Source organism: Amphiprion ocellaris, chromosome 16, assembly GCF_022539595.1.
Source record: "Amphiprion ocellaris isolate individual 3 ecotype Okinawa chromosome 16, ASM2253959v1, whole genome shotgun sequence".
Taxonomy (NCBI): domain Eukaryota; kingdom Metazoa; phylum Chordata; class Actinopteri; family Pomacentridae; genus Amphiprion; species Amphiprion ocellaris.
In genome coordinates, this window is record NC_072781.1 from 21069152 (window position 1) to 21092613 (window position 23462).

At 44.1% G+C, this 23462-nt stretch overlaps 1 protein-coding gene across 1 annotated transcript in view; it reads left to right on the forward strand.

The window, feature by feature from the left end:
• Nucleotides 1-23462, forward strand: part of tm9sf2 (transmembrane 9 superfamily member 2) — a 41321-nt gene that overhangs the window by 12479 nt on the left and 5380 nt on the right. The window contains exons 11-13 of the mRNA XM_023262811.3: nucleotides 2545-2664; nucleotides 12290-12347; nucleotides 12488-12647. Of these exons, the coding sequence (XP_023118579.2) occupies nucleotides 2545-2664; nucleotides 12290-12347; nucleotides 12488-12647 (338 nt within the window). The remainder of the gene's footprint in view (nucleotides 1-2544; nucleotides 2665-12289; nucleotides 12348-12487; nucleotides 12648-23462) is intronic.

The following is a 23462-nucleotide window of genomic DNA, read 5'->3' on the forward strand; positions in this document are numbered from 1 at the left end:
TCCTTCCAGTCCTCTTTAGGGCCCGTAGGTCTGAAGTCACCTACATCCCTCAAGGAAATATCTTGAGTAAAACCATGGTACTGATCTGTCCCTGTTTACTCCAAAAGAGCATAGACTTCCTCCCTTACGAAGCTTGCAGCTCTTCCTTTGGCTTGTGACTGAATCACTGCTATGAACTTCAGAAGGGATATTGTAAGCTGCAGCCTGTATCCCCAGCTTATTGGTTTCATAACACACTCAGAGTTTGTACACTCTGACCGCCTCTCTATTCTCAGTGACTGACTGGCCTATCTGCAATAAACAGGCTAGTGTTGCCCTATGGTGGCATTGGGGCACGTAGCTCGCTGCAGGGCTGTTTGTACAGGGTAGAGCTATCCATCCATCCATCCATCCATCGATTTTCTTTCGCTTATCCGGGGTCGGGTCACGGAGGCAGCAGATGAAGCAGGTCATTCTAGACGTCCCTCCCCCTGGCGACGCTTTCCAGCTCTTGCAGGGGGGCCACGAGGCGTTCCCAGGCCAGACGAGATCCATAATCTCTCCAGTGGGTTCTGGGTCTTCCCTGGGGTTGCCTCCCAGGCGGACGTGCTCGGGAAACCTCCAAAGGAAAACTCTTTCTGAATCAGATGCCCAGGTCACCTTGACTGGCTCCTTTCGACACAAAGGAGCAGCAGATCTACTCTGAGGCCTTGTCCACACGTAGCAGGGTTTTTGTAAAACCGAATATCCTTCCCCCTCCGTCTAGAAGAAAAACTTACGTACACACCACCTCGTTTTTAGAAAAAAACTTCATCCACACCTAACCGCATAAGTGCGTTTTTAAGCACATTCATAAGCATGCCGGACCTTTAGGTGGCAGTAGTTCCCCAAATCCTATCCAATCAGAGTAAGCTGGAATGGCAAGGTGGTGGAGAATAACCGTCCTTAACGTCGTCCTTCGCCTGTGTTGTTGAATGTGGAGCAGTATCTGGGCTTGTAAAACAAGCAAGTAAAAAGCGCCTGTACAAGAAACAGCACCCAAAACCTTGTGAGAGCATCCATACTGTTACCGAATGTAAACACAGGTCGCATATGTGACGTAAGAACATATTTTGTCGCAGGCGGCGACGTTTCGAAACGCAAAACCCCGGTTACTGATGTCCACATGCAGACGCATAAAACGGAGAATTCGCAAATCTTCACTTTGGTCGGAGTTTTTAAAAAGAATCGTTTTTGATGACGTAAATCTGCGTTTTCGTGTGGATGATAGGCCGAATTGTAGAAAAATATCTTCGTTTTGAGAGATACCCGGCTACATGTGGACAAGGCCTGAGCTCCCTCCAGATGTCCGAGCTTCTCACCCTATGTCTAAGGCTGAGCCCACCCACCCTGCAGAGGAAGCTCATTTTGGCCGCTTGTACCGACAATCTCATTCTTTCAGTCACTACATATCACTCTGAGGAAATGAGCGACAAAACCCCTTTGCAGCAATGCTTTTGTTTGTTTTTCAACTTTTTTATGTGCGCCCTTGACACAATAACTGGATGTGGTAGTTTGGCTGATTTCACTACTTTGTAACAGTGAAAGGAGCTTGTGAGACCTGTTTGTGGACTGCTGCAGGACTCCATCCGAAAACTTTACTCTAGCCTTTGAGCATTGGACACTGAGGAAGAATGAACCTTCTAAAGCCTGTTTTATGCTTATCGCGTCTGCAGGGTCCGTGCGGCTCCGCGCGGACAAATTACGTCATTTTCGCACCCACGCCTTCTCGAGCGGCCCTTCTCGAGGCTGGGTTATACTTTCTGCACGAACGAGCTGTGCGGAAATCAGCCGCATGGAAATCCACACTAGAGAACGTGTGTGCATTTATACTGTGTGCCGTCTGCTCCCATATTGCAGGGGGCAGTGTATCGCAAACATACATCTACCTGGTCTACTCTGGTACTAAACTAGAGAAGAAGAAGTTTGCCATTGTTTACACCACTTACAACATGGCATTTTACCAAATAAAAGCATTTCAGCAGTTAGTTTTAATTTCACACCATGAATTGTTCATAACCCGGTTGTCATGGTGACGTCTGTGTGATGAATCGTATAAGTGCACGTATTTCTAGACTTCAGCTACGAGTACGACCTGGCCCTCCGCCATGTTTTTCCGCGCGGCTCCGTCCTCGTAGTTAGAAAAATTTGGAGGTCCGCGGAGCGGAAATTTTCCGCACGGAAAGGCTGCTCAAGGGGGCGTGGGTGTGAAAATGACGTAATTTTTCTGCACGGAGCTGCACGGACCTTGCTAACGTGTCAGGCATAAAACAAGCTTTAATATTCACATGCCAAAACTTGAACACGCTAAGATGGCCAAGATTAGACTCTACTCTGTGCCTCATCCTCAAGTGGACTGCATTGCATGACACCAAACTGGCAGAGTTGTGGAAATATGCCTCTAGTTTGCAGATGTGCATTGGCATGACAATACAGCCTTACATTTATACAGAAAACACATTTGACAAAACACAATGAAACTGCAAACATGACATTTTAGAAAATCTCCCTTTCGCCCCTTTTCAGTCTTTGCCTGTCTTGGATTCCTCTCTCCGGCAAATCGTGGGGCTCTGATGACATGTGCTGTTGTTCTCTGGGTCCTTCTGGGAACTCCTGCTGGATATGTGGCTGCTCGGCTCTACAAATGTAAGTACAAATGAACTAGACCAAAGCACTTTAAGCAATTATAAAATGTTTTAAACTAGAATATAAACATTCATCTAACAACTTACTGTTGCTGCTCCCGTTTGTTCTGTTACTACATGCGCTATTTTAAACTAAACTGCTTTAATAAGTTGCCAAAAATGACCATTGTTTTGTAGATACATTTTTGATGCGCACTTTTTATTTTCTGTGCCTAATTCATGACAAAGTTTAACTCACGTTTTGCTGGTTAAATGTTATTAATGTGAGGCTGCAGCAGGAGTAACTTAATAAAACATTTTTCCTGGGAGTGTTGCCACAGTCATTCAATTGGTATCACTTCAGATGTAAATATTGCACTGCTTTCATCAATGGCCACAGGCTTCTTTACTTTTACACTACCATTCAACAGTTTGCGGTAACTTAGAAATGTCCTTATTTTTCAAAGAAAAGCAATCTTTTTCAATGTAGATAACATTAAATTAACCAGAAATACAGTCTAGACACTGTTAATGTGGTAAATGACTATTCTAGCTGGAAACGGCTGATTTTTAATGGAATATTTACATAGGGGTACTGTAGTGGTTATCTTAAGTTCTGTAGTTCTTTCCTTACTTCTCTTTCTTGCTTCCATAACCACTTCATGAGCGAGGGGCGAGATATTGTTTTACGCGCTTTAGTAAGCAACATCATCACAAGAACCACGATAATGATGACAATGATAATGACAACGGTAAAACTACCATGTTGCTCCACTCCCGCTTGTATACTGAAAACAAAACCATAACAACTTCCGGCCACATTCTTCTTCATGGCTGCATTTACAAGCCTACGGAAGCCTAACAGGATAATAATTAAGTCGAACACTATAACCATCTCAATTTACAAAAATCTGCATTTCAGCACTGAAGATGATAATTTCTTAAATTATAATAGGACTGCAAAAATCGCGCTTACATTCTGGCCCATAATTGTTATTGCTCTAACATAACAATTATAAATCAAACAAAGGTGTCTTTGCAGTAACTCACAATCAAATGAATCTCACTAAACAAACTTATTCCTGAAATGCAACACAAAATTCACATACATCCTATCTTAACTAATAACAATATACTCACTCAAATTGTGATGTTAGTACAAAGACACATTGCTCATGAATATTCATATTATTCATCCATTTCAAGCAATAGACATAACTTATCAACTGGTCTTTCTAATACACTGCTCTTAGTTTTGATGAATACTCGTCTGACAAGTCGTTTGGAATCAGGTACTGTCCTTTCGACTTTTCCCATACACCAAGAACTTCTTGGTGCCTTGTCATCAACTTGTGTCCCACCCCCCCACCTCTCTATCTCTACCCCTCTATCTGTATCCCTCTATCTCTATCTCTACCCCTCTATCTCTACCTCTCTACCTCTTCTGTCCCTCTCAACCCGCCCGGCCAGCAGGCAGATGGGTCCCCCCACATTAGAGCCGGGTTCTGCTCGAGGTTTTTTTCCCTGTTAAAAGGGTGTTTTCCTTGCCACTGTCGCCTTTTGGCTTGCTCTGGGGGTCAGGCATATGGGTTCTGTAAAGCGTCTCGAGACAATTTGACTGTCATTGGCGCTATATAAATAAAATTGAATTGAATTGAATTGAACTATAAGGACGACATCTCCAGGTTTCAAGTTTCTCTTTGTCCTTAGCCACTTCTGTCTCTCTTGCAGAAGCGGTAAATACTCCTTAGTCCAACACTTCCCAAACATGTCTGCCAAATACTGCACCTGCCTCCATCTTCTCCTAGAATACAAGTCCTCTTTGTTGAACACACCGAGCGGCAGAACTGGTTGTCTTTTCAACAGGAGTAGATGGTTAGCTGTGAGTGCTTCAATGTCATTTGGGTCATTACACACTCTGGTCATCGGTCTATCGTTAATAATAGACTCCACTTCACATAACAATGTCTGAAAGCGTTCATCATCTGCTGCTTCAGGATCTGGTGAAGTATTTTCCTCACAGATCGTATCTGTCTTTCCCTGACACCACCAAAATGAGATCCCACTGGTGGATTGAATATCCAGGTAACACCTTTCTGCAAAAGCGCCTCTGAAATCTTAGAAAGATTCCAACATTTAATTGCTTGACGCATTTCTTTCTCTGATCCCACTAGATTTGTTCCATTGTCTGATCGCATAACAGACACCTGACCTCTTCTAGCTATGAATCTTCTAAATGCATTTATACATGCATCAGTCTCAAGTGAATGGGCAACTTCCAGGTGGATTGCTCTAACAGTGAGACATGTAAACAAAACACCATATCTGTTGACTCAACTCCGCCCACATTTTACCTCAAAGGGCCCGAAATAGTCAATCCCCACATTGGTGAATGGGGGCTGATCTGGAATCAGGCAATCCCTTGGCAGGTCCGCCATTCTTTGTTCTTCTGGTTTAGCTGAGATCTTTCTGCATGTTACACACTTTGACAGTATTTTTCTAAGAGCAGAATCTGCCTTCAGAATCCAGAATCTCTCTCTCAGTTTGGAAAGGATAAAGTTTCTCCCACTATGTCCAGTTTTCTCATGAAGGTGTCTAAGGGTCAAAGTAGAGACATGATGGTCTTTAGGAAGTATCACTGGATGCTTAACATCTGCTGGTAAGGCTGATTGATGCAACCTTCCACCAACTCTCAAAACACCTTCCTTAACAACAGGATCAAGTTTAACAATGCGACTTGACCCTTTAAGCTTGTGACCTTTCTGAAGAGTTTCAATCTCATCACTGAAGCACTGATGCTGGCAAAACCTAATGATCTCACCTTCTGCCTGTACAATATCTGCTGTAGTCAACAAAGTCCCTTTCATGGTTGCTCTAAACCTTTGCATTTGCTTTGACACTTCATTTTTCTTATAACTCTGATTAGGACTGACTTGCGACAACAGAGTTTTCCGTTGTTCACTCAGCTTCTGGAGCAGCTGTCTGAACCTCAACATCCAGGACACTGCCTTTGCCAAACTGTGCCACCCTGAGTAGTGATGGATGAGCTTGGTAAGTGGATCCATGTGCACATCAGCAGCATTTACATTTACAGCAGCCTTAACTTCCACATCTTGCTGCATTTCCTTTGGCATGTTTGGTGAAGTTGGCCAATGTTCCTTGTCCTTTGTCAGAAAGTCTGGCCCGTTGGTCCAGTATTGACATTTAATAAATGTGTCTGCATTCATTCCTCTGGATGCATAGTCAGCAGGATTCAGCTCAGAGTTCACATACTTCCACTGACTTGGCTGAGAGTTGTCTCTGATGAGTGACACTGTTAGCGATAAATGTTTTGAATCTGATATTTTCACTGGCAATATACCTTAAGACAATTCTACTGTCTGTCCAGAATACAGATTCTTCCAGTGGCAGTTGTAGTTCTTTGTTCAGGAGTTTGTTCATTTTTACAGCAACAGCTGCTGCTGTTAATTCCAGTCTCGGGATGGTTGTCTGCTTCAAAGGGGATACTCTCGATTTTCCTATGAGAAATGAACAGTGGATTTCACCCATTTCATTAATGGCATGAAGGTAGGTGACCACACCATAACCCTTCTCACTTGCATCTGCGAAATGGTGCAGTTGTGCAGACATGATGACTCCAAAACCGACTGGTTTCAAGCACCTGTTCACTGTGAAGCCATGCAACTTCATGAAATCAGAAAGCCATGACAATGCCTTGTGAGCCAACTCATAGGGAATATCTTCATCCCAAGCCAGTTTTCTACCACAAAGTTCTTGCATTATCATCTTGGCTGGGAGTATGACTGGAGACAAGAACCCCAGAGGGTCATATATTGAACTCACAAAGGAGAGGATGCCTCATCTTGTCCGTGACATATGTTTTGCGTTAATTCTGACCTTGAATGAGTCTTGATTCAATACACCAGTTTACTCCAAGGACTCTTTCATCAGGTAGTGCATCGTGGCAGAGATCTAAATCTTTGATCTCCTTTGCTCTTTCTGACTCAGGGATCGAGATAAGGACAACTCTGCTGTTGCTCACCCATTTGGTTAAGTGGAATCCTCCACTTTCACACAATGATGTTAGCTCTTCAACCATCATACAAGCTTGTTTCTCATTGGACACTGAAAGAAGGCAATCATTTACATAAAAATTATGAAGCACTGCATTTACTGCAGCAGGTGTCATTTTGCCCTTAGCATCCTCAGCTGTCTTTTTTAAGGCGAAGTTGGCACAGTTGGGTGAGGACGTTGCACCAAATAGGTACACAGTCATCTTGTACTCTACCAGGGGTTCATTTAAGTTTCCATCAGGCCACCACAAAAAACGTAGTAGATCAGTGTCTTCTGGTGGTACTTTAACCTGATGATACATAGCCTCAATGTCTGACATTAAAGCAGTGTTTCTCAAATAGTGGGGCGCGCCTCCCTAGGGGGGCGCAGAGGCATGTCAAGGGGGGCGCAGGAGACTGGGAGGAAAAGGTCCTTCAACACGGAACTAATTAGCTGAACTATTGTTTTAACGTCGGCCTGTTTTTCGCAGCGTACAACAATACTGAAATTGTGCTGACCCCATAGACTGTATATGCCATAGATATAAAAAATTATTATTAATAATGATCTTCTATATATATCTATGGTATATGCACTGGCCGTTCAGACTCCGAAGTACAGACTCCAGAGAACGGGAAAACGCATCGTTAATGTGCAGTTGGAACACCAGCGTACTTGATCACGTCACGTACTCGGCTCATCTCCTCCGATTATTTTTACCAGCAATGTCAAACATACGGCCTGTGGGCCAAAACCGGCCCACCAGATGGTCCATTTCGGCCCGTGGGACGACTTTACAAACGATAAAAATTACAACAACATTAACTGTAAATTGTAAATTTGTAAAATTTTAAATTTAAAATAATTTCTAGAACTTGACAAGTTGTTCTGATCATGAACTTAAATACTAGATTGTTCAGTTCCAGAAACCTGTGACTGAATGTTTTGTGTTTTTGTAGATAAACTGTTATCTGGCAGTTACAATGCATGTGTAAATGGTGAACTGAGGCATAATAGGCTACTGTTGAAACTGAACTTGTTTTCCTTAAGAAATTTCAGGTTCATAATATTTTGTAAAAAGATACTTCATTAAATGTGAACATTTTCAGAATGTACTATTTTTGAACTAAACCAAAGGGGAAAAGTTGGAATTGTGGTTATTTATAGGTTATTATGCTGTGATTTTACTGGTGGGGCCCACTGGAGATCAGATTGGGGTTTATGTGGCCCCTGGATTAAAATGAGTTTGACACCCGTGATCTTTATATATATATATATATATATATATATATATATATATATATATATATATATATATATATATATATATATATATATATATATATATATATATATATATATATGCACGAAGTTATTGGGGGGGGCACGAAAGTTTTTTGTCCTCCGAAGGGGGGCCCGACAGAAAAAATTTGAGAACCACTGCATTAAAGCAACATGTTCATGTCTGAATCGTGTCAACACTCCAACTAGTGAATTTGCTAGATCTGGTCCTTGTAAGAGCTCTCCATTCAATGACTTGCCTTGATACGATGATGTGCAATCAAACACTACACGAAGCTTCTTCTTCTGGGGATGATACACTCCGTGGTGGGGTATGTACCAAACTCTTCCATTGTCTGTCTCAAGTTGTTCGAGTGGCACTTGAACTGCATAGCCTTTGCTCAGTAGGTCAGACATGAAGACTTGGTATTCATTGTGCAGCTCTTTGTTTTTGAGGAGTTTCCTTTTCAGGTTTTCTGCTCTCTGAACAACTAAGTTACGGTTATTAGGCATCTTGACAGATCTGTTTCTAAGAGGAAGACTTATGCTGTAGTGTCCTTTGACTCTTTTGACAGATTTAGCAACAGAGTCCATGAATTGAACATCTTCTTGGGACATTTCCTGCTTTTCTTCACAGGCCTTCTCTGGAAAATCATGGTTAATCTGTTGCAGCAGCAAAGTTTCCACATCAGCAATGGAAATGCGATTCACTGACACGCTTGTTTTGTTTTCCAAAGAGAAAGAGTTGTCTCTGTTAATAGGACCGTTGATGACCCAGCCTAGGACTGTTCGAACTGCATATGGACCGTCATCATGACTGTGGACAACATCCCACAGTTCCATAGCTTTGTGAGCATTGGATCCTATTAAAAGTCCAACATCTGCATCTATTTGTGGCAAATGGATACCATGCAGATGAGGCCACTTTTCCAAATCCTTTTGCACAGGAATACTCTCCCTTGACACCGGAATATCCATGTGAGTGTATGTTTCGGGTAGGTCAATGTAAACATTCTCGTTCACACCACACCCACAACCCTGACTTCCAAACCTGTAACAAGGTAACTTGATTCTAACTTCTCCTGGCCCATTGTGCGGAGAAGGATCTGAGTTTTCTTGCCCTCTATGCCAAGCTGTCTCATTAACTTCTCAGAACAGAATGTGGCTTGGCTACCATTGGTCCATAAATGCATAAGTCTCAATTGTCTTATTACTTTTCTTTACCTTGATGTAAACAGGTATGATTGACAAGGCACAGATGTTGTTACCAGCCCTGGTAGCACCACATGTTCCACTTGAAACAAATGCTGGTTCATTTAAAGTGGCGTTTTCAGTTGCATGTTTCTGAGTGTTCTCAGCAGTTTCATCCTCTTGTGATATGGAGCATGTTTGGGTGTCTCTTTGAGCAGTAGTCACAAACCATTCTCTTTTTACACTGTTTACTCAGGTGCCCCTGTGTTAAACATGCAAAGCACAGTCCTTTTCCTTTAAGGAATTCTAGTCTTTCCTTAAAAGGCAGTTTTCTGATTTTGTAGCATTCAGCCAGTGTATGTTTTTTTCTCACAGTACATACATGACTTCTGGAAGGCATTATTTTCTGGTGATCTTTCCTTTACAATAGGTGCTGCACTTGTGGCAAATGTGCTTCCTTTTGGTCCAGATGCTCCAGTTGTTCTGACATTGAAGTAGGCCTTTCTCCTGTCATCAGATTCTTTAATGTCACCAAACAGTGGCTCTAATGCTATCTTAGCTTGTCTGTTGACAAATCTGACAAGGTCATGAAACTTTGCCCTTCTTCCGCTCATGTCTTGGATGTCAAAGGCAGAAACTCTCCACATTTCTCTCAGTTTGTATGGGAGTTTGGCTACAATGGTTCTCAGGTTAGTGTGATTGTCTAATTCTTCAAGCTCATCAGTGTCTTGCATTGCACTGTTACATCCACTGAGAAACAAGGAGAAACTGTTCAGTACCTTAGCATCATCTGACTTTATTTGTGGCCAGTTGAATGCCTTCTTCGTGTAGGCAGTTGCTATTTTAATTTCATTTCCATAGTGATACTTTAATAGCTTCATTGCCTCTTCAAAGCCTTGCTGAGAACTTGTGTGTTGGCAGCTTCTGACAAGATCTCTGGGTTCACCTCTGGTGAACTGTTCTAGATAATATAATCTGTCACTGTCACTTTCAGTCTTTTCATAGATTGTGTGTTCAAATGCCTTCACAAATGGTTTAAACTCCAGTGGGTCACCACTGAAAACAGGAATGTCTCTTTGGGGCAGATGTGATAGTCTCTGTTGTTTAACTAGCATCTCGGTTATGTCATTCTGTTTTAGCATTACTTCACACAGGTTTATTTGGGCCTTTTCATCGGCTTGCTGCATGTCATTCTCGTGCTTCACTTGGAAATTGTATAGTTTGTGTGATCGTTCATAAGAGTCTGAGTGGTCATTATTTTCTAATGGAGGTGAACTCCTTTGGTGACTGTATATTGCACTCGCAGCAAGGAAATGTTCACCTTCATTTATACCTTCTTCACCCTCAAATTCTTCCAATACCTTTATTTTGGCAGTGGAAGCAGCAATGGCTGTCTCTAACTCAAGCTGTTCTTTTTTAGCCTTTATTCTGCATTCTTCCATTTCCAGCTCTTGCTTCTTTTTTAAGGCTGCTGCTCGTGCGATCAAGGCTGCTCTCTCTGCTTCTTCCTTGTGGCGTCTGGATGATGCAGATGAAACTCGGGATGCTCTAGATGAGAGGTTACTAACCGCACCTCCACTGACACAGGAGCCTGACTTCCTTCTCACTGGTCCAGTAGCCATAGATGCACTATCCTCTGGGCGTACATCATCTTGCTGTTGTTGCCTTGACACAATTGTCCACCTTTCAACTTCAGCCATAAAGCTACTGAAGTTCTCTCTTTTAGGTACAAACCAAAATGTTTGATCAGCATTTTTCTCTTCATTAGGCAGCAACCTAAGAACGTCATCGTTTGACTGAATGAACTCATCTAGGAGTTTTGAGCATTCATTTAAATGTTCATCGACAATGTCTGGATCTTCGTTATTTTTCACCAAAGCATTGATCTTGTTCGTTTTTAATGTCAGTTGTGAGAGTTTTGCTCTTCTTAAATTTACTTGTCTGGTGATTTGTTCTTCCAGACCCTTTTCTGTATACTTTACTGCCCTCTCGCCATGTCTCCTTTGCAGCTTAACGTTCAGCACGCGTTCTTGACATGAGATGGTCTATAACACAAAGCACTTGGCGCTTCCATTTGCAGTGTCATCTTCTGAAGACGAAAAAACATCTTTGTTGTGCCATTTTACAAAGGGCTGTGCACTCAGCTTTTACATTTTAATCTTGACATGAGGCGGCGTGACGATAGTGCTTCTTTCTTGTGTCGTATTTGTCACGTCGTAGTTGTTTCTCATTACATTCACTTTAACCAGGCACTTATCTTCGTGCTTCATGCAGTCTTTACCGTTTACTGCGACTTCATGACGATGCAGTTATCTTGTTAGTGAGCCTGGTAGTTTTACTTAATGTAGTGGTTATCTTAAGTTCTGTAGTTCTTTCCTTCTCTTCTCTTTCTTGTTTCCATAACCACTTCATGAGCGAGGGGCGAGATATCGTTTTACGCGCTTTAGTAAGCAACATCATCACAAGAACCACGATAATGATGACAATGATAATGACAACGGTAAAACTACCGTGTTGCTCCGCTCCTGCTCGTATACTGAAAACAAAAACATAACTTCCGGCCACATTCTTCTTCGTGGCTGCATTCAGAAGCCTGAGGAAGCCTAACAGGATAATAATTAAGTTGAACACTTTAACCATCTCAATTTACAAAATCTGCATTTCAGCACCGAAGATGATAATTTCTTAAATTATAATAGGACTGCAAAAATGGCACTTACAGGGTACAGAGGAACATTTCCAGCAACCATCACTCCTGTGTTCTAATGCTGCATTGCGTTAGCTAATGGTGTTGAAAGGCTAATTGATGATTAGACCCTTGTGCAATTATGTTAGCACATGAATAAAAGTGTGAGTTTTCATGGGAAGCGTGAAATTGCCTGGGTGATACCAAACTTTTGAATGGTATTGTATGTTACCTCACCAGGCAATACTGACTTAACAGACATTTATTTAAATTAATATTTTTAAGACTGCCACTTGGTAGTAAAACTTGCTGAGTATCTTATGCTCACTGGAGTCCCTATAGGCAAATACATGTAAACGGTGAGAACAAAAGCAATAACATGACAGCTTCCAATTTCATTTGATGTCTTTTCATTTTGTTTGTCTTTGTGTTGTAGCTTTTGGAGGAGAGAAGTGGAAGACCAATGTTCTGCTGACCGCCTTTCTCTGTCCCGGGTAAGATTATCATGGCTCAATGTAACACTTAACGTAATGATCTGGGGTTAGAAGTTCCCTGCATGAGAAAGACATACAACATCTTGCTTCCACCATCTGACTCACTAACTCTTTATTCTAACATCTTTGTCACTCCTCAGGGTGGTGTTTGCAGATTTCTTTGTGATGAACCTGATCCTGTGGGGTGAAGGTTCTTCAGCAGCCATGCCCTTTGGAACCCTGGTAGCCATATTGGCTCTTTGGTTCTGTATCTCAGTCCCCCTCACTTTTATAGGAGCATACTTTGGCTTCAAGAAGACTGTAAGTAAATATGAACACATTCTTACCTAATTTCTGTAATTGTTGGTGTACATATTATGTATATGTATGTGTATGTGTGTATGTATATATTGCAGAAAGCAGGCAGTGTCAAGCAAATGTACAAAGTGTGTGGACTTCAATGAATCATCAGTTGCGTTGTCATGTGCTGTGACATGATGATATTTTGCATCAGAGGCTGTGATAAAAGTTCTCCTAAAGTTAGTATTTTTGACCAGTTTTAAGCTGTATTATGCTGAACTTTTAGACCGTGGTGGTTTTGACTGATGTCTTCTATTTTTGCATATTTCTCAAACTTTAATGTTCCAGATCATCAAACTAATATTTATATTTACTGAATATTTTACAGAGATAACCCACAACGTAGCTTTTAAATTATGGTTTATTGAAGAATTATTGTAAACCTATATCACCTCTGTGAAAAAGTAATTATCACCTAAACCTAATAACTGGTTTTCGACTCTTGGCAGCAACAACTGAAGTTAAATGTTTGTTACAGCTTGTGATCAGTCTTTTCCATTTCCATGAAAGAGTTTTGGTGTATTTTTCTCTGCAGAACAGTTTAAGTTCAGCCACATTAGATGAACTGTCCTTTTAAGGTCTTGCCACACCATCTCAATTGGATCCAAGTCCAGGCTTTGACTCAGTCACTCCAAAATCTTAATTTTGTTCTTTTTGAGCCACTCAGTGATGGACTTGCTTGTGTGCTTTTCGGTCATTGTCTTGCTGCATAAACCATTTGTGTTGAGCTTTAGGTCATGGACTGATGGGAGATATTCTCCAGGGGGATTTTCTGATAGAGAGCAGAATTCATGGTTCCATCAATTATGACAAGTTGTCCAGCTCCTGTGGAAGCAAAGCAGCCCCAAAGCATCATACTACCACGACCATGTTTCACTGCTGGTATCATGTTCTTCTTCTGGAATGCAGTATTAGCTTCACACCAGATATAATGGGACTCATGTTTTCAAAAAAATTCCACATTTGACTCAACAGTCCACAGGATGTTATCCCAAAAGTCTTGGGGCTCATCCAGATATTTTTTTTGCAAATGCCAAATGAACCATTATGTTCTTTTTGGTCAGTAGTGGTTTGCGCCTTGCAACTCTCCCATGGATTCATTTTCTCCCACTGTCTTATTTATTGTGGAATCATATAGACAGACCTTAACTGAGGCCAGTGAGGTCTACACATCTTTTAATGTTCATCTGGATTTATTTGTGACCTCCTGGATTAGATATTGATGCTCTTGGAAGAAGTGTTGGTCATTGGTCTACTCCTGGGAAGGTTCACCACTGTTCCGTGTTTTCTCCATTTGTTAATAATGTCTCTCACTATGGTTCTCTGGAGACCCAGACTTTAGCAATGGCTTTGTAATCCTCCAGGCTGATAAATGTCATTGACTTTGTTTTGCATCTGTTCTTGAATCTCTTTAGAATGTGGCATCATGTACTGCTTTTTGAGACCCTTTAGATACTTCACAATACCAGACAGGTTCTATTTAGTGATGTTTATATTCAACTAGGGCTGCAACAACGAATCGATGAAATCGATAAAAATCGATTATTAAAAGTAGTGGCGGGACGCGATTACAATTTTTTTAATCTAATTAATTACAGGCTTTGTAATTAATCGCAATTTTTAATTGCAGTTTTGTCAAATAGCAATATTTGACACAATAAGGGAAGTTTTTCAATTGAAATAAAATTGTGGTTGACAGTTGAATCAATGAATAGAAATATATGTGTTTATAATTTAAAATTTATTTAAAAAAAGGAAAATGGGACATATAGAAAAAAGTGATTTTGATGACTTAAAGCCTGAATTTAGTTGTTTTTTCCACTAGATGGCACATAAAATCACCATAAGTAGTTCAAGGAGCTTCAGAAAGTTGATAATCCAGAGATTCATTCTGTTTTCATCTTTTCTGGGTCTGATAAATGGTGTAATTTTGATGGTTCTTTTTATAGGAATATCAATTTTTATTTATGTAATTTTTTTTAAAAACAAAAAGTTTATAATCAAGTTATCAAAAGAGATATTTTTGTTGTTTAGGTTATTCCTCCTCCAAGGAGGCGGAGCCTCGACGGAGTAAAAACTTAAACCACAAAAATGTTTCATTTCTATTTATCTGCATTTTTCATCTGTCTGCTACATTCACAGATTACTGCAAATCTAAGTGCAATTATAGCGATTTTATTCAACATTTAAAGACTTTCTGTAAACTCAAGCACTGTCTAGAAAAGTGGTCTATTATGGGATGGCTTCGCCATTAGCAGTTGGCATGACTCGTAGCTAACGTTAGCTCTGGTGCTAACAGTAACATGTTTTACATTGAGGTGATACCGTCGGCTTGAAGTGCTGCAGTGATTAGAAAACTCTTTGTTGTACAATTTGCACGCAACCAGGCTTTTATCCAAGCTGCCATCGGGAAGATTTTTAAAAGAAAATCTTCTGCCCAACAAGCTCAATCTCATCTTCCTTCACTGTTCACCAGTGCCCGACTTCACTCAGTACTTCCTGTGCTTCTTCATGGCTACAAACAGACTTTAGGTTCATTACCACCACCTACTGGGCTGGAGTGTTCATCAGAGTTACCGGTGTGCCAGAAATGAGGGAACTGAGGAGGGTGCAATTAATTGCGTTATCATTTTTAACGCATTATTTTCGTGGTAATTAATTGATCGAAATTAACGCGTTAAAGTCCCAGCCCTAATTAAAAGCATTTGCAACGAATTTCATTGTTGATTCGTTGTGTTGCACAATTCATGCGTCACTCGCCATGTCGTGGAGCTGTCTACTCCATGGTCTACTTCACCTACAGTGCTTCATCAATGCTGGCTGACTGAAATAAAGTTTTGTTTTTTTTAATCAATGCTGGCTGACCGAAATAAAGTTTTGTTTAAAAAAAAAAAAAAAAAAAAAACTCCACCTGCAGCGCGAGTTGAACAGAGCGAGGTGGATGCAGAGCGGAGGCGGTATTTTCAAAGGAAAAGTAAATTCAACAAGTGAAACATAACCGACATGGAGAAAACTGTTTGACCGAAGTCCTCAAAAGTGTAGGAGCATTTCACGCTTCACAAAACAAAAAACATGCGTAACATGCAAGCTTTGCAAAAGTAATATGAGATGGAACAGGAGCACTTGAAATGGAAACACGTTGGAGTCATCGATGAGGATGAAGGGAGCTCAACAACAGGGTAAGTCACTACAGTAGCCTATGTTCATTCCGTTATACAGTGAGGAAACGTAACGTTAGTCTCTGTGGTAGCTCGCCTGTTGCTAGCTAGTGCTGGGCGATATGACGATACATATCGTGAGAACGATAGAAAAGTGTCCATCGTGCCATTTCTCTGCTATCGTTTCTATCGTTTCTAACCTAATTTTATCAATTATTGCAGCAAATATATCATTAAATAGCCTGCGACGATTGTATTAGCGTTTTCTTGTCACTATGCATACTCTTGGGGCGAATATTCGGATCTCAAAATTAATATCCGCATACCACCATCGGGACCGAATATTCGAATATTCGGATCTAGCCCTAGCAACAGGTTGAAGTTTCATGGAGAAAAGTAAGCATTGAAAATTTTGTTGAACTTTTCAGAGAATAACTGATAACATACTTTATTGTGGTATATCGTGATATATATCGTTATCGTGATATAAAATAATCCATATCGTGATATATGATTTTTCCATATCGCCCAGCACTAATGCTAGCATTTGTTTGTTAGCTGATTAATGACCAGTGATAGGACACGTGTGTGTGTGTGTGTGTGTGTGTGTGTGTGTGTGTGTGTGTGTGTGTGTGTGTGTGTGTGTGTGTGTGTGTGTGTGTGTGTGTGTGTGTGTGTGTGTGTGTGTGTGTGTGTGAGAGAGAGAGAGATTTTATTTCACTTTAATCAGCTTAAGCAGGGTTTGAATATGATTTATAAATAAACATAACTTGCACACAATGGTGATAATTTAAAGATTAAGCCTCCAGTTTTAATTTTCTCACAAAGTCTGAGTGAAGACACTGGTCTGTGTTGGAGTGAGGCAGGATGAATTGCATTTAGACCAAACAAGGGTTAAAGTAACTTCTTACTTCTCAATTTATGTAATGAAGAACCGCTGCGCTGCGCTTTGGATTACTTACTTGCCTTAACCTAATACTGCAAATAAAACAAGATAACTACTGAGTTGTTGTAAATTGTGCTTTCTCATTTCATGAACAGCAAAAAATGACAGGCTTCATGATGAGAAAGACATCATGTCCACCACAGCAAGCAGCTGTCCTGACTGAGAGCATCCTCAACATGATGATCACTGACATGAGGCCTCTGTCGATGGTTGAAGACGAATACTTCGTTACAATGATCTTTTTTGCTCTGTCAGTCCAAATCTTCTCTTTCTGAATAAAGCGGTGGAAATTAAAAATGTGTTGTTTTTTTAATCTGATTTATCCATTAATCGAAAAAAATAATCGACAGATTAATCGATTATTAAAATAATCGTTAGTTGCAGCCCTATATTCAACAGACCTAGCAGTTATCAAATTTGGGTGTGGCTGGTGAAACTAAATGCAGTTGCCAAATGAATTTGGTCATTTGGTAGATTGGTAGCTAAGGGGACAATTACTTTTTCACAGAGCAAGATGGGCCAGATAGCATTTTTCCTTCAAAAAATAAAATCATTTAAAAACTACATTTTGTGTTGTGTTTGGGTTATGTTTGCCAAACATTTAAGTGTGACAAATATACAAAAATCGAAGATTTCTTTGGGTGGGGACAATATTTTTGCATGGCTCTGTAAATGTTTTATCACAGCAAAAGATTTCAGAGTTATTTTAAAACAATTACGCAGACACTAATACATGATTTTATTACATGTAGGATTGACTACTGTAATGCTCTCCTATCTGGTCTCTCTAAGAAGACTATACTTTGACTTCAACTACCTCAGAACTCGACAGCACGAGTGCTCACATTACACCAATTTCAAAGTCTTTGCACTTTCTATTGTTTTGTATTGTTTTATTGTATGTGTCACGGGTTCGTTTAAAAAAATTTTTAAAAAAAATGATGGCAAGGCCGAAGAGTCCCAAAACAGTGAATTCTTTTATTTGCACCAAATCCTTTAAAAGTGTATATAAATATTTACAGTGCAAAAAAACCAAAAACGGGTGGACACAGCAGGAAAAAAAAACAGAAGTATTTACAAAGAGCTCGAAAACTTTCCGCAGGCAGCCACATCACCTAGAGAACCTCTAGCACCAACAACTCTCTCTCCCTGTTCAACTCAGGGCCCCTATATATACCCCCTAGCCCCTCCCCCGGGCAAACCAAAAGTTACTTGTAGGGGGGGTAAATAAGAAAAGGCACAAATAACCATAAAGAATAACAAAATCCATAATACAATTAACCCAAAATTACACAAAACAAATTACCCAACTTATGGTAACTGAAACAACTCTGAAAGCATAATAAACCACAAAATAACTACAGAACCGGAAAATGAGAACGTCCCGGTCACGTGGTGGCCCCATTGCGCGCCACTTGCCCCATTTATCCCACAGCCGGAAGCGCCTCTGTTTGGCCCATGACACAGAGGCTGCACAGTCATTGAGAGGTGAGTGTTATTGTCCGTGTGTGTTTGGTGAGGGGAGACGTGTAGGCGCCGAGTGTGCACCCTCGACGCGTTACAACAAGGAAGAGCTGAGTCCAGATATGGGGTGGATTATGACAGGCAGTTTATGAGTCCAGGGCCGGGGAACGTGCGGGCGATCTCGGCAAACAGCGCGCGCTGTGAGAATAATGGAGCGCGGCGCGCTCCTGCACCCCGCCCCCTCCGGAGCCGCCGAGAGGAGAAACGGCGCACAGGGCTTAAGAGTGACGGGGCATTTAGAGGCGCTCCGTCACATTATCCCCCTCCTCCCCGAGGTTGGCGATGTGCGGCAACCTGGAAAGATAGTCTGCCACGACGTTGGTCCTGCCGGCTCGGTGACGGATCTGGAACTGGAACGGCTGAAGGGCGAGGTACCATCGGGTGAGACGACTGTTGTGGTCTTTCATAGAGTTCATCCATGTCAGAGCCCGGTGGTCGGTCTCCAGGTCGAACTCCCTCCCCAACAGGTAGTATCGCAAGCTCTCCAGAGCCCACTTGATCGCGAGGCCCTCCTTCTCAACAGTAGAGTACCGGGTCTCACGGGGCAGCAGCTTTCGGCTCATGTAAAGAACCGGACGTTCCTCTCCTGGCGGACCCTGGGCCAGGACAGCTCCCAGTCCCACGGCGGACGCGTCGGTCTGGACCAGGAACCTCTGGTTGAAGTCAGGACTCCTCAGCACGGGTGAGGAACACAGGTGGGTCTTCAGGGTCTCGAAGGCGGTCTCGCAGTCCTCGCTCCAGGCGACAGGATTCCTCTGGTCCTTCGCAGTCAGCGCGGTCAGCGGAGCAGCAATGGTGGCGAACTGCGGGACAAACCTCCTGTACCAGCCGGCCAGGCCCAGGAAGGACCTCACCTCCTTCTTCGTGCGGGGCCGCGGGCAGCTGCGGATGGCCTCCACCTTGTCCATCTGTGGTCGGACTTCGCCGTGTCCAAGCCTGTAGCCTAGGTACCTCGCTTCTTCTTTGGCCCACTGACACTTGGCAGGATTGAGTGTCAGGCCGGCCTGCTGGATCTGGCTCAAGACCCGCTCCAGGTGCTGCAGATGCTCCTCCCAGGTGTTGCTGAAGATGACCACATCGTCCAGGTAGGCGGCACTGCAGTCCCCACACCCCTGCAGGACCCGGTCCATCAGCCTCTGGAAGGTGGCGGGTGCTCCGTGGAGACCGAAAGGCATCACCGTGAACTGGAAGAGGCCTGCAGGTGTCTGGAAGGCCGTGTAAGGGCGACTGGACTCTTCCAGGGGCACCTGCCAGTAGCCCTTGCAAAGGTCGAGGGTGGTGATGAACTTGGCCCGCCCAATCTTCTCCAGGAGATCATCGATCCGGGGCATCGGGTAGGCATCGAACTCCGACATGGCGTTGAGCTTCCGGAAGTCAATGCAAATGCGAAGTGAGCCGTCCTTCTTCACCACGATGACCACCGGACTGCACCACTCGGACTGGGATGGCTCAATCACCCCGAGACGCTGCATCTCCTCCACTTCCTTCAGAAGCTTCTCCACGAGATGTTGTGGCACCCGATAGGAGCGCTGGCGGATTGGCCCTCTCCCTTTCAGGCGGATGATGTGTTCAACCAATACAGTCCTCCCTGGGTTGGCGGCAAACAACTTGGACACACGCTGAAAAACCTCCCTGAGCTGGATGGACTGGACAGCAGAGAGGTGGTCAAGGGCAGGTTCGACAGGCTGGTGGAAGCTGGCTGCCACGGACGCCTCCTCCCCTTCACTGTCCACCTCGGACACCAACAAGGACGTCACTGGACACGGGACAGGAGCCTCCTTCCACTCCTTCAGCAGGTTTATGTGATAGGTCTGCTTCGTCTTCTTCTTGTCTGGATGGTGGATCTCGTAAGTCACTGGACCCATCTTCCGAAGGACTGTGTATGGGCCCTGCCACTTGGCGAGCAGCTTACTGGTGGAGGATGGCAACAGGAGCAGGACCTTCTGGCCGGGATGGAACTCTCGATGTCGGGCCTGACGGTCGTACCACGCCTTCTGGGACTGCTGGGCCTTGCGAAGGTTAATCTCCGCTTCGTCACGGTACTGCGCCAACCTCTCCCGCATCTCGAGCACGTATTGGACCACAGTTCGATCACTGGTTGTGGAGGAAGGAGCTTCCCAGCCCTTTCGCAGCAGGTCCAACGGCCCCTGGACATCCCAGCCGTAGAGCAGCTCAAACGGGGAGAAACCAGTTGAGGCTTGCGGCACCTCACGGTATGCAAACAGCAGGAAAGGCAGCCATCTATCCCAATCCCGCCCCGTATCGGCCACGAACTTCTGCAGCATCTTCTTGAGGGTTTGGTTGAACCGCTCGACCAAGCCGTCTGTCTGTGGGTGGTAAGGCGTAGTCTTCAGTGGTGAAATCCCCAGCTGGCGATGGAAGAGCTGAAGAAGTCGGGAGGTGAAGTTGGTCCCCTGGTCCGTCACAATCTCGTCCGGGATTCCAACCCTGGAAAACAATTGCACCAAACAACGCAGCACAGCAGGGGCAGTGACGGTGTGCAAGGGGAAGGCCTCGGGGTACCGTGTAGCGTAGTCTGAAAGCACTAAAATATACTGGTGACCCCGACTGCTTTTGACCAAAGGTCCTACAATGTCCATGGCTATACGCCGGAATGGGGTGGAGATCACGGGCATTGGTTGGAGGTAAGCACGATCTGATTGGCGCACATAGGAAGTCTTTTGGCAGATGGGACAGGTCTTACAATACATTTGTACATCTGCGTACATGGAGGGCCAATAGAACCGGGACGACATTCGCAAAAAAGTCTTATTGCGGCCCAGATGACCTGCCCAAGGCAAGGAGTGTGCCAAGTGCAAAATCATAGGCCGACAGGACACAGGAACCACGAGGCGCTTGACACCGTCAGCCACTGCATACAGGACATCCTTCTCAAGAACAAAACATTCCCTGTCCCCTTTAGCAGAGTCCAACCCCCCAACCACCTTGTCAAATAAAGGCTTAAGAGACGCATCCTCCCTTTGCACGGCCCCAATGTCCTCTGGCACTTCCCACCTGTCCTTTATAAGCCCCTCCTTACAGTCTGGCTCCCTGGATTTCAGACCCTTTTCAAAGCGCCGCTGGCAGCGAGACTTCCGTGGGCCCTTCGTACCTCCCTCAAACAGACTATCATCCAGGGTGGAAAATGGCTCTGTCTGAGGCTCACAGGTTAGGTTTGGTTTAGACGTCACCCCTGCTCTAGCCTGAGCCCGGGTGATCACCGGACCTAACATGCCCTTTTCACAGTCTGTGTCCTTGCCCTCCTCTTCCAACAGTACATCCAGCAGCACAGGTAAGTCCCCCCCCAAGATGGCAGCAACAGGCAGCTTTTCCACCACCCCCACAGTTAGCAAGTAGGCCTGTCCATTCACTCCAACAGTCAAATCAGCTGTGGGGTAGGCATGTCGGTCTCCATGCACACACAAAATGTCTTCCTGTCTGCTAAAATCCACCATTCCAGTTGGCACCAAGTCCCTCCGGACTAGGGTTAAGAAGCTGCCAGAGTCAAGGAGAGCAGTCACAGGCTGGCCATTAACTGTAATGTCCTTAAAACGCTGCCGTCTCCCTACAGCATTTACAGCTTCAGCACGTGGGGTGTAACAGGCCCCCGTAAGTTTAGCTTTTCTGATGGGGCACAAGGATGCCTTGTGGCCTGGCTGCTGGCAGTAGAAACAGATTAGCTCCTTACCAGGCCCACGCTGATTGGGTGCTGTGTTGAAGTCTCCAGGAGGCTGGTAAGTGGATCTCCCTGCTGGCCTGGGCTGTGACACAAGCTGACGACTGGGACCTCCAGGGTGTGCGGCTGGGCCTCCCCTCCGCGCATTGATGTACTGTAGCGCTAGCTTGGATGCAGCTAGCCCATCTGCAGGCTCATGCTCCTTCACCCAGGTGCGGATGTCGGCAGGAAGGACACGCAGCAGCTGCTCCAGGATGATCTGCTCACCAATCTGCTCCTTCGTGTGCTGCTCTGGACGAATCCATCGGCGATAGAGCCCCTTTAAGCGGTGGTACGTCTCAGTTGGGTTCTCTCCAGGCGGAACCGTGCTGGACCGGAACTGCTGACGATACGTCTCTGGCGAGATGTCAAATTTAGCCAGTAGCGCCGCCCTCAGGTCGGGGTACAGGTGGGCCCTCTCTTCGTCCATAGCTGTGTAGGCCTCCAGTGCCTTCCCACTGAGTAATGGCACCAGGCGACAGGCCCACTCCTCCTGTGGCCATGCCCATGTCTTGGCGATGCGTTCAAAGCGCAGGAGGTAATTTTCAATGTCCTCTCCATTCACATACTGAGGGATCTTTGGGTCCCCATAGGGTCGGGCGTCTGCACGGGAATGTTCTTCTCCACCGCCCCCACGAGACTCAGGTGTGGCTATGGGGGAGCTACGCCGCTGACGTGGAGCGGGAGTAGGTAGACCCCTAAGGCTCAGCGTTGACTCTGCAGACGGCGACGCTGCCCCTTCTGGTGCTGGATTGGATACTCCAGGTCTCTGCTCGGCTGCTTGGGCTTGCTGTGGCTGAGAAGCAGGCAAAGAAGCTTGGAGTCCTCTCATTGCTGCCAGGAGCCCCTCCTCTCTCTTCTGTTGCCCGATCATAAAGTCCTTCATGAGCCCCAGGAACTCACTCATAGGTTGGGCCATTTCCGATGCTTCTTCGGATGCAAGTTCCTCTTCTTCCATTTTTCTCTGCTGCGAGCGTCTCTTCCTTCGACCAGCCATCCCACTTCTGACACCAAATGTCACGGGTTCGTTTAAAAAAATTTTTAAAAAAAATGATGGCAAGGCCGAAGAGTCCCAAAACAGTGAATTCTTTTATTTGCACCAAATCCTTTAAAAGTGTATATAAATATTTACAGTGCAAAAAAACCAAAAACGGGTGGACACAGCAGGAAAAAAAAACAGAAGTATTTACAAAGAGCTCGAAAACTTTCCGCAGGCAGCCACATCACCTAGAGAACCTCTAGCACCAACAACTCTCTCTCCCTGTTCAACTCAGGGCCCCTATATATACCCCCTAGCCCCTCCCCCGGGCAAACCAAAAGTTACTTGTAGGGGGGGTAAATAAGAAAAGGCACAAATAACCATAAAGAATAACAAAATCCATAATACAATTAACCCAAAATTACACAAAACAAATTACCCAACTTATGGTAAC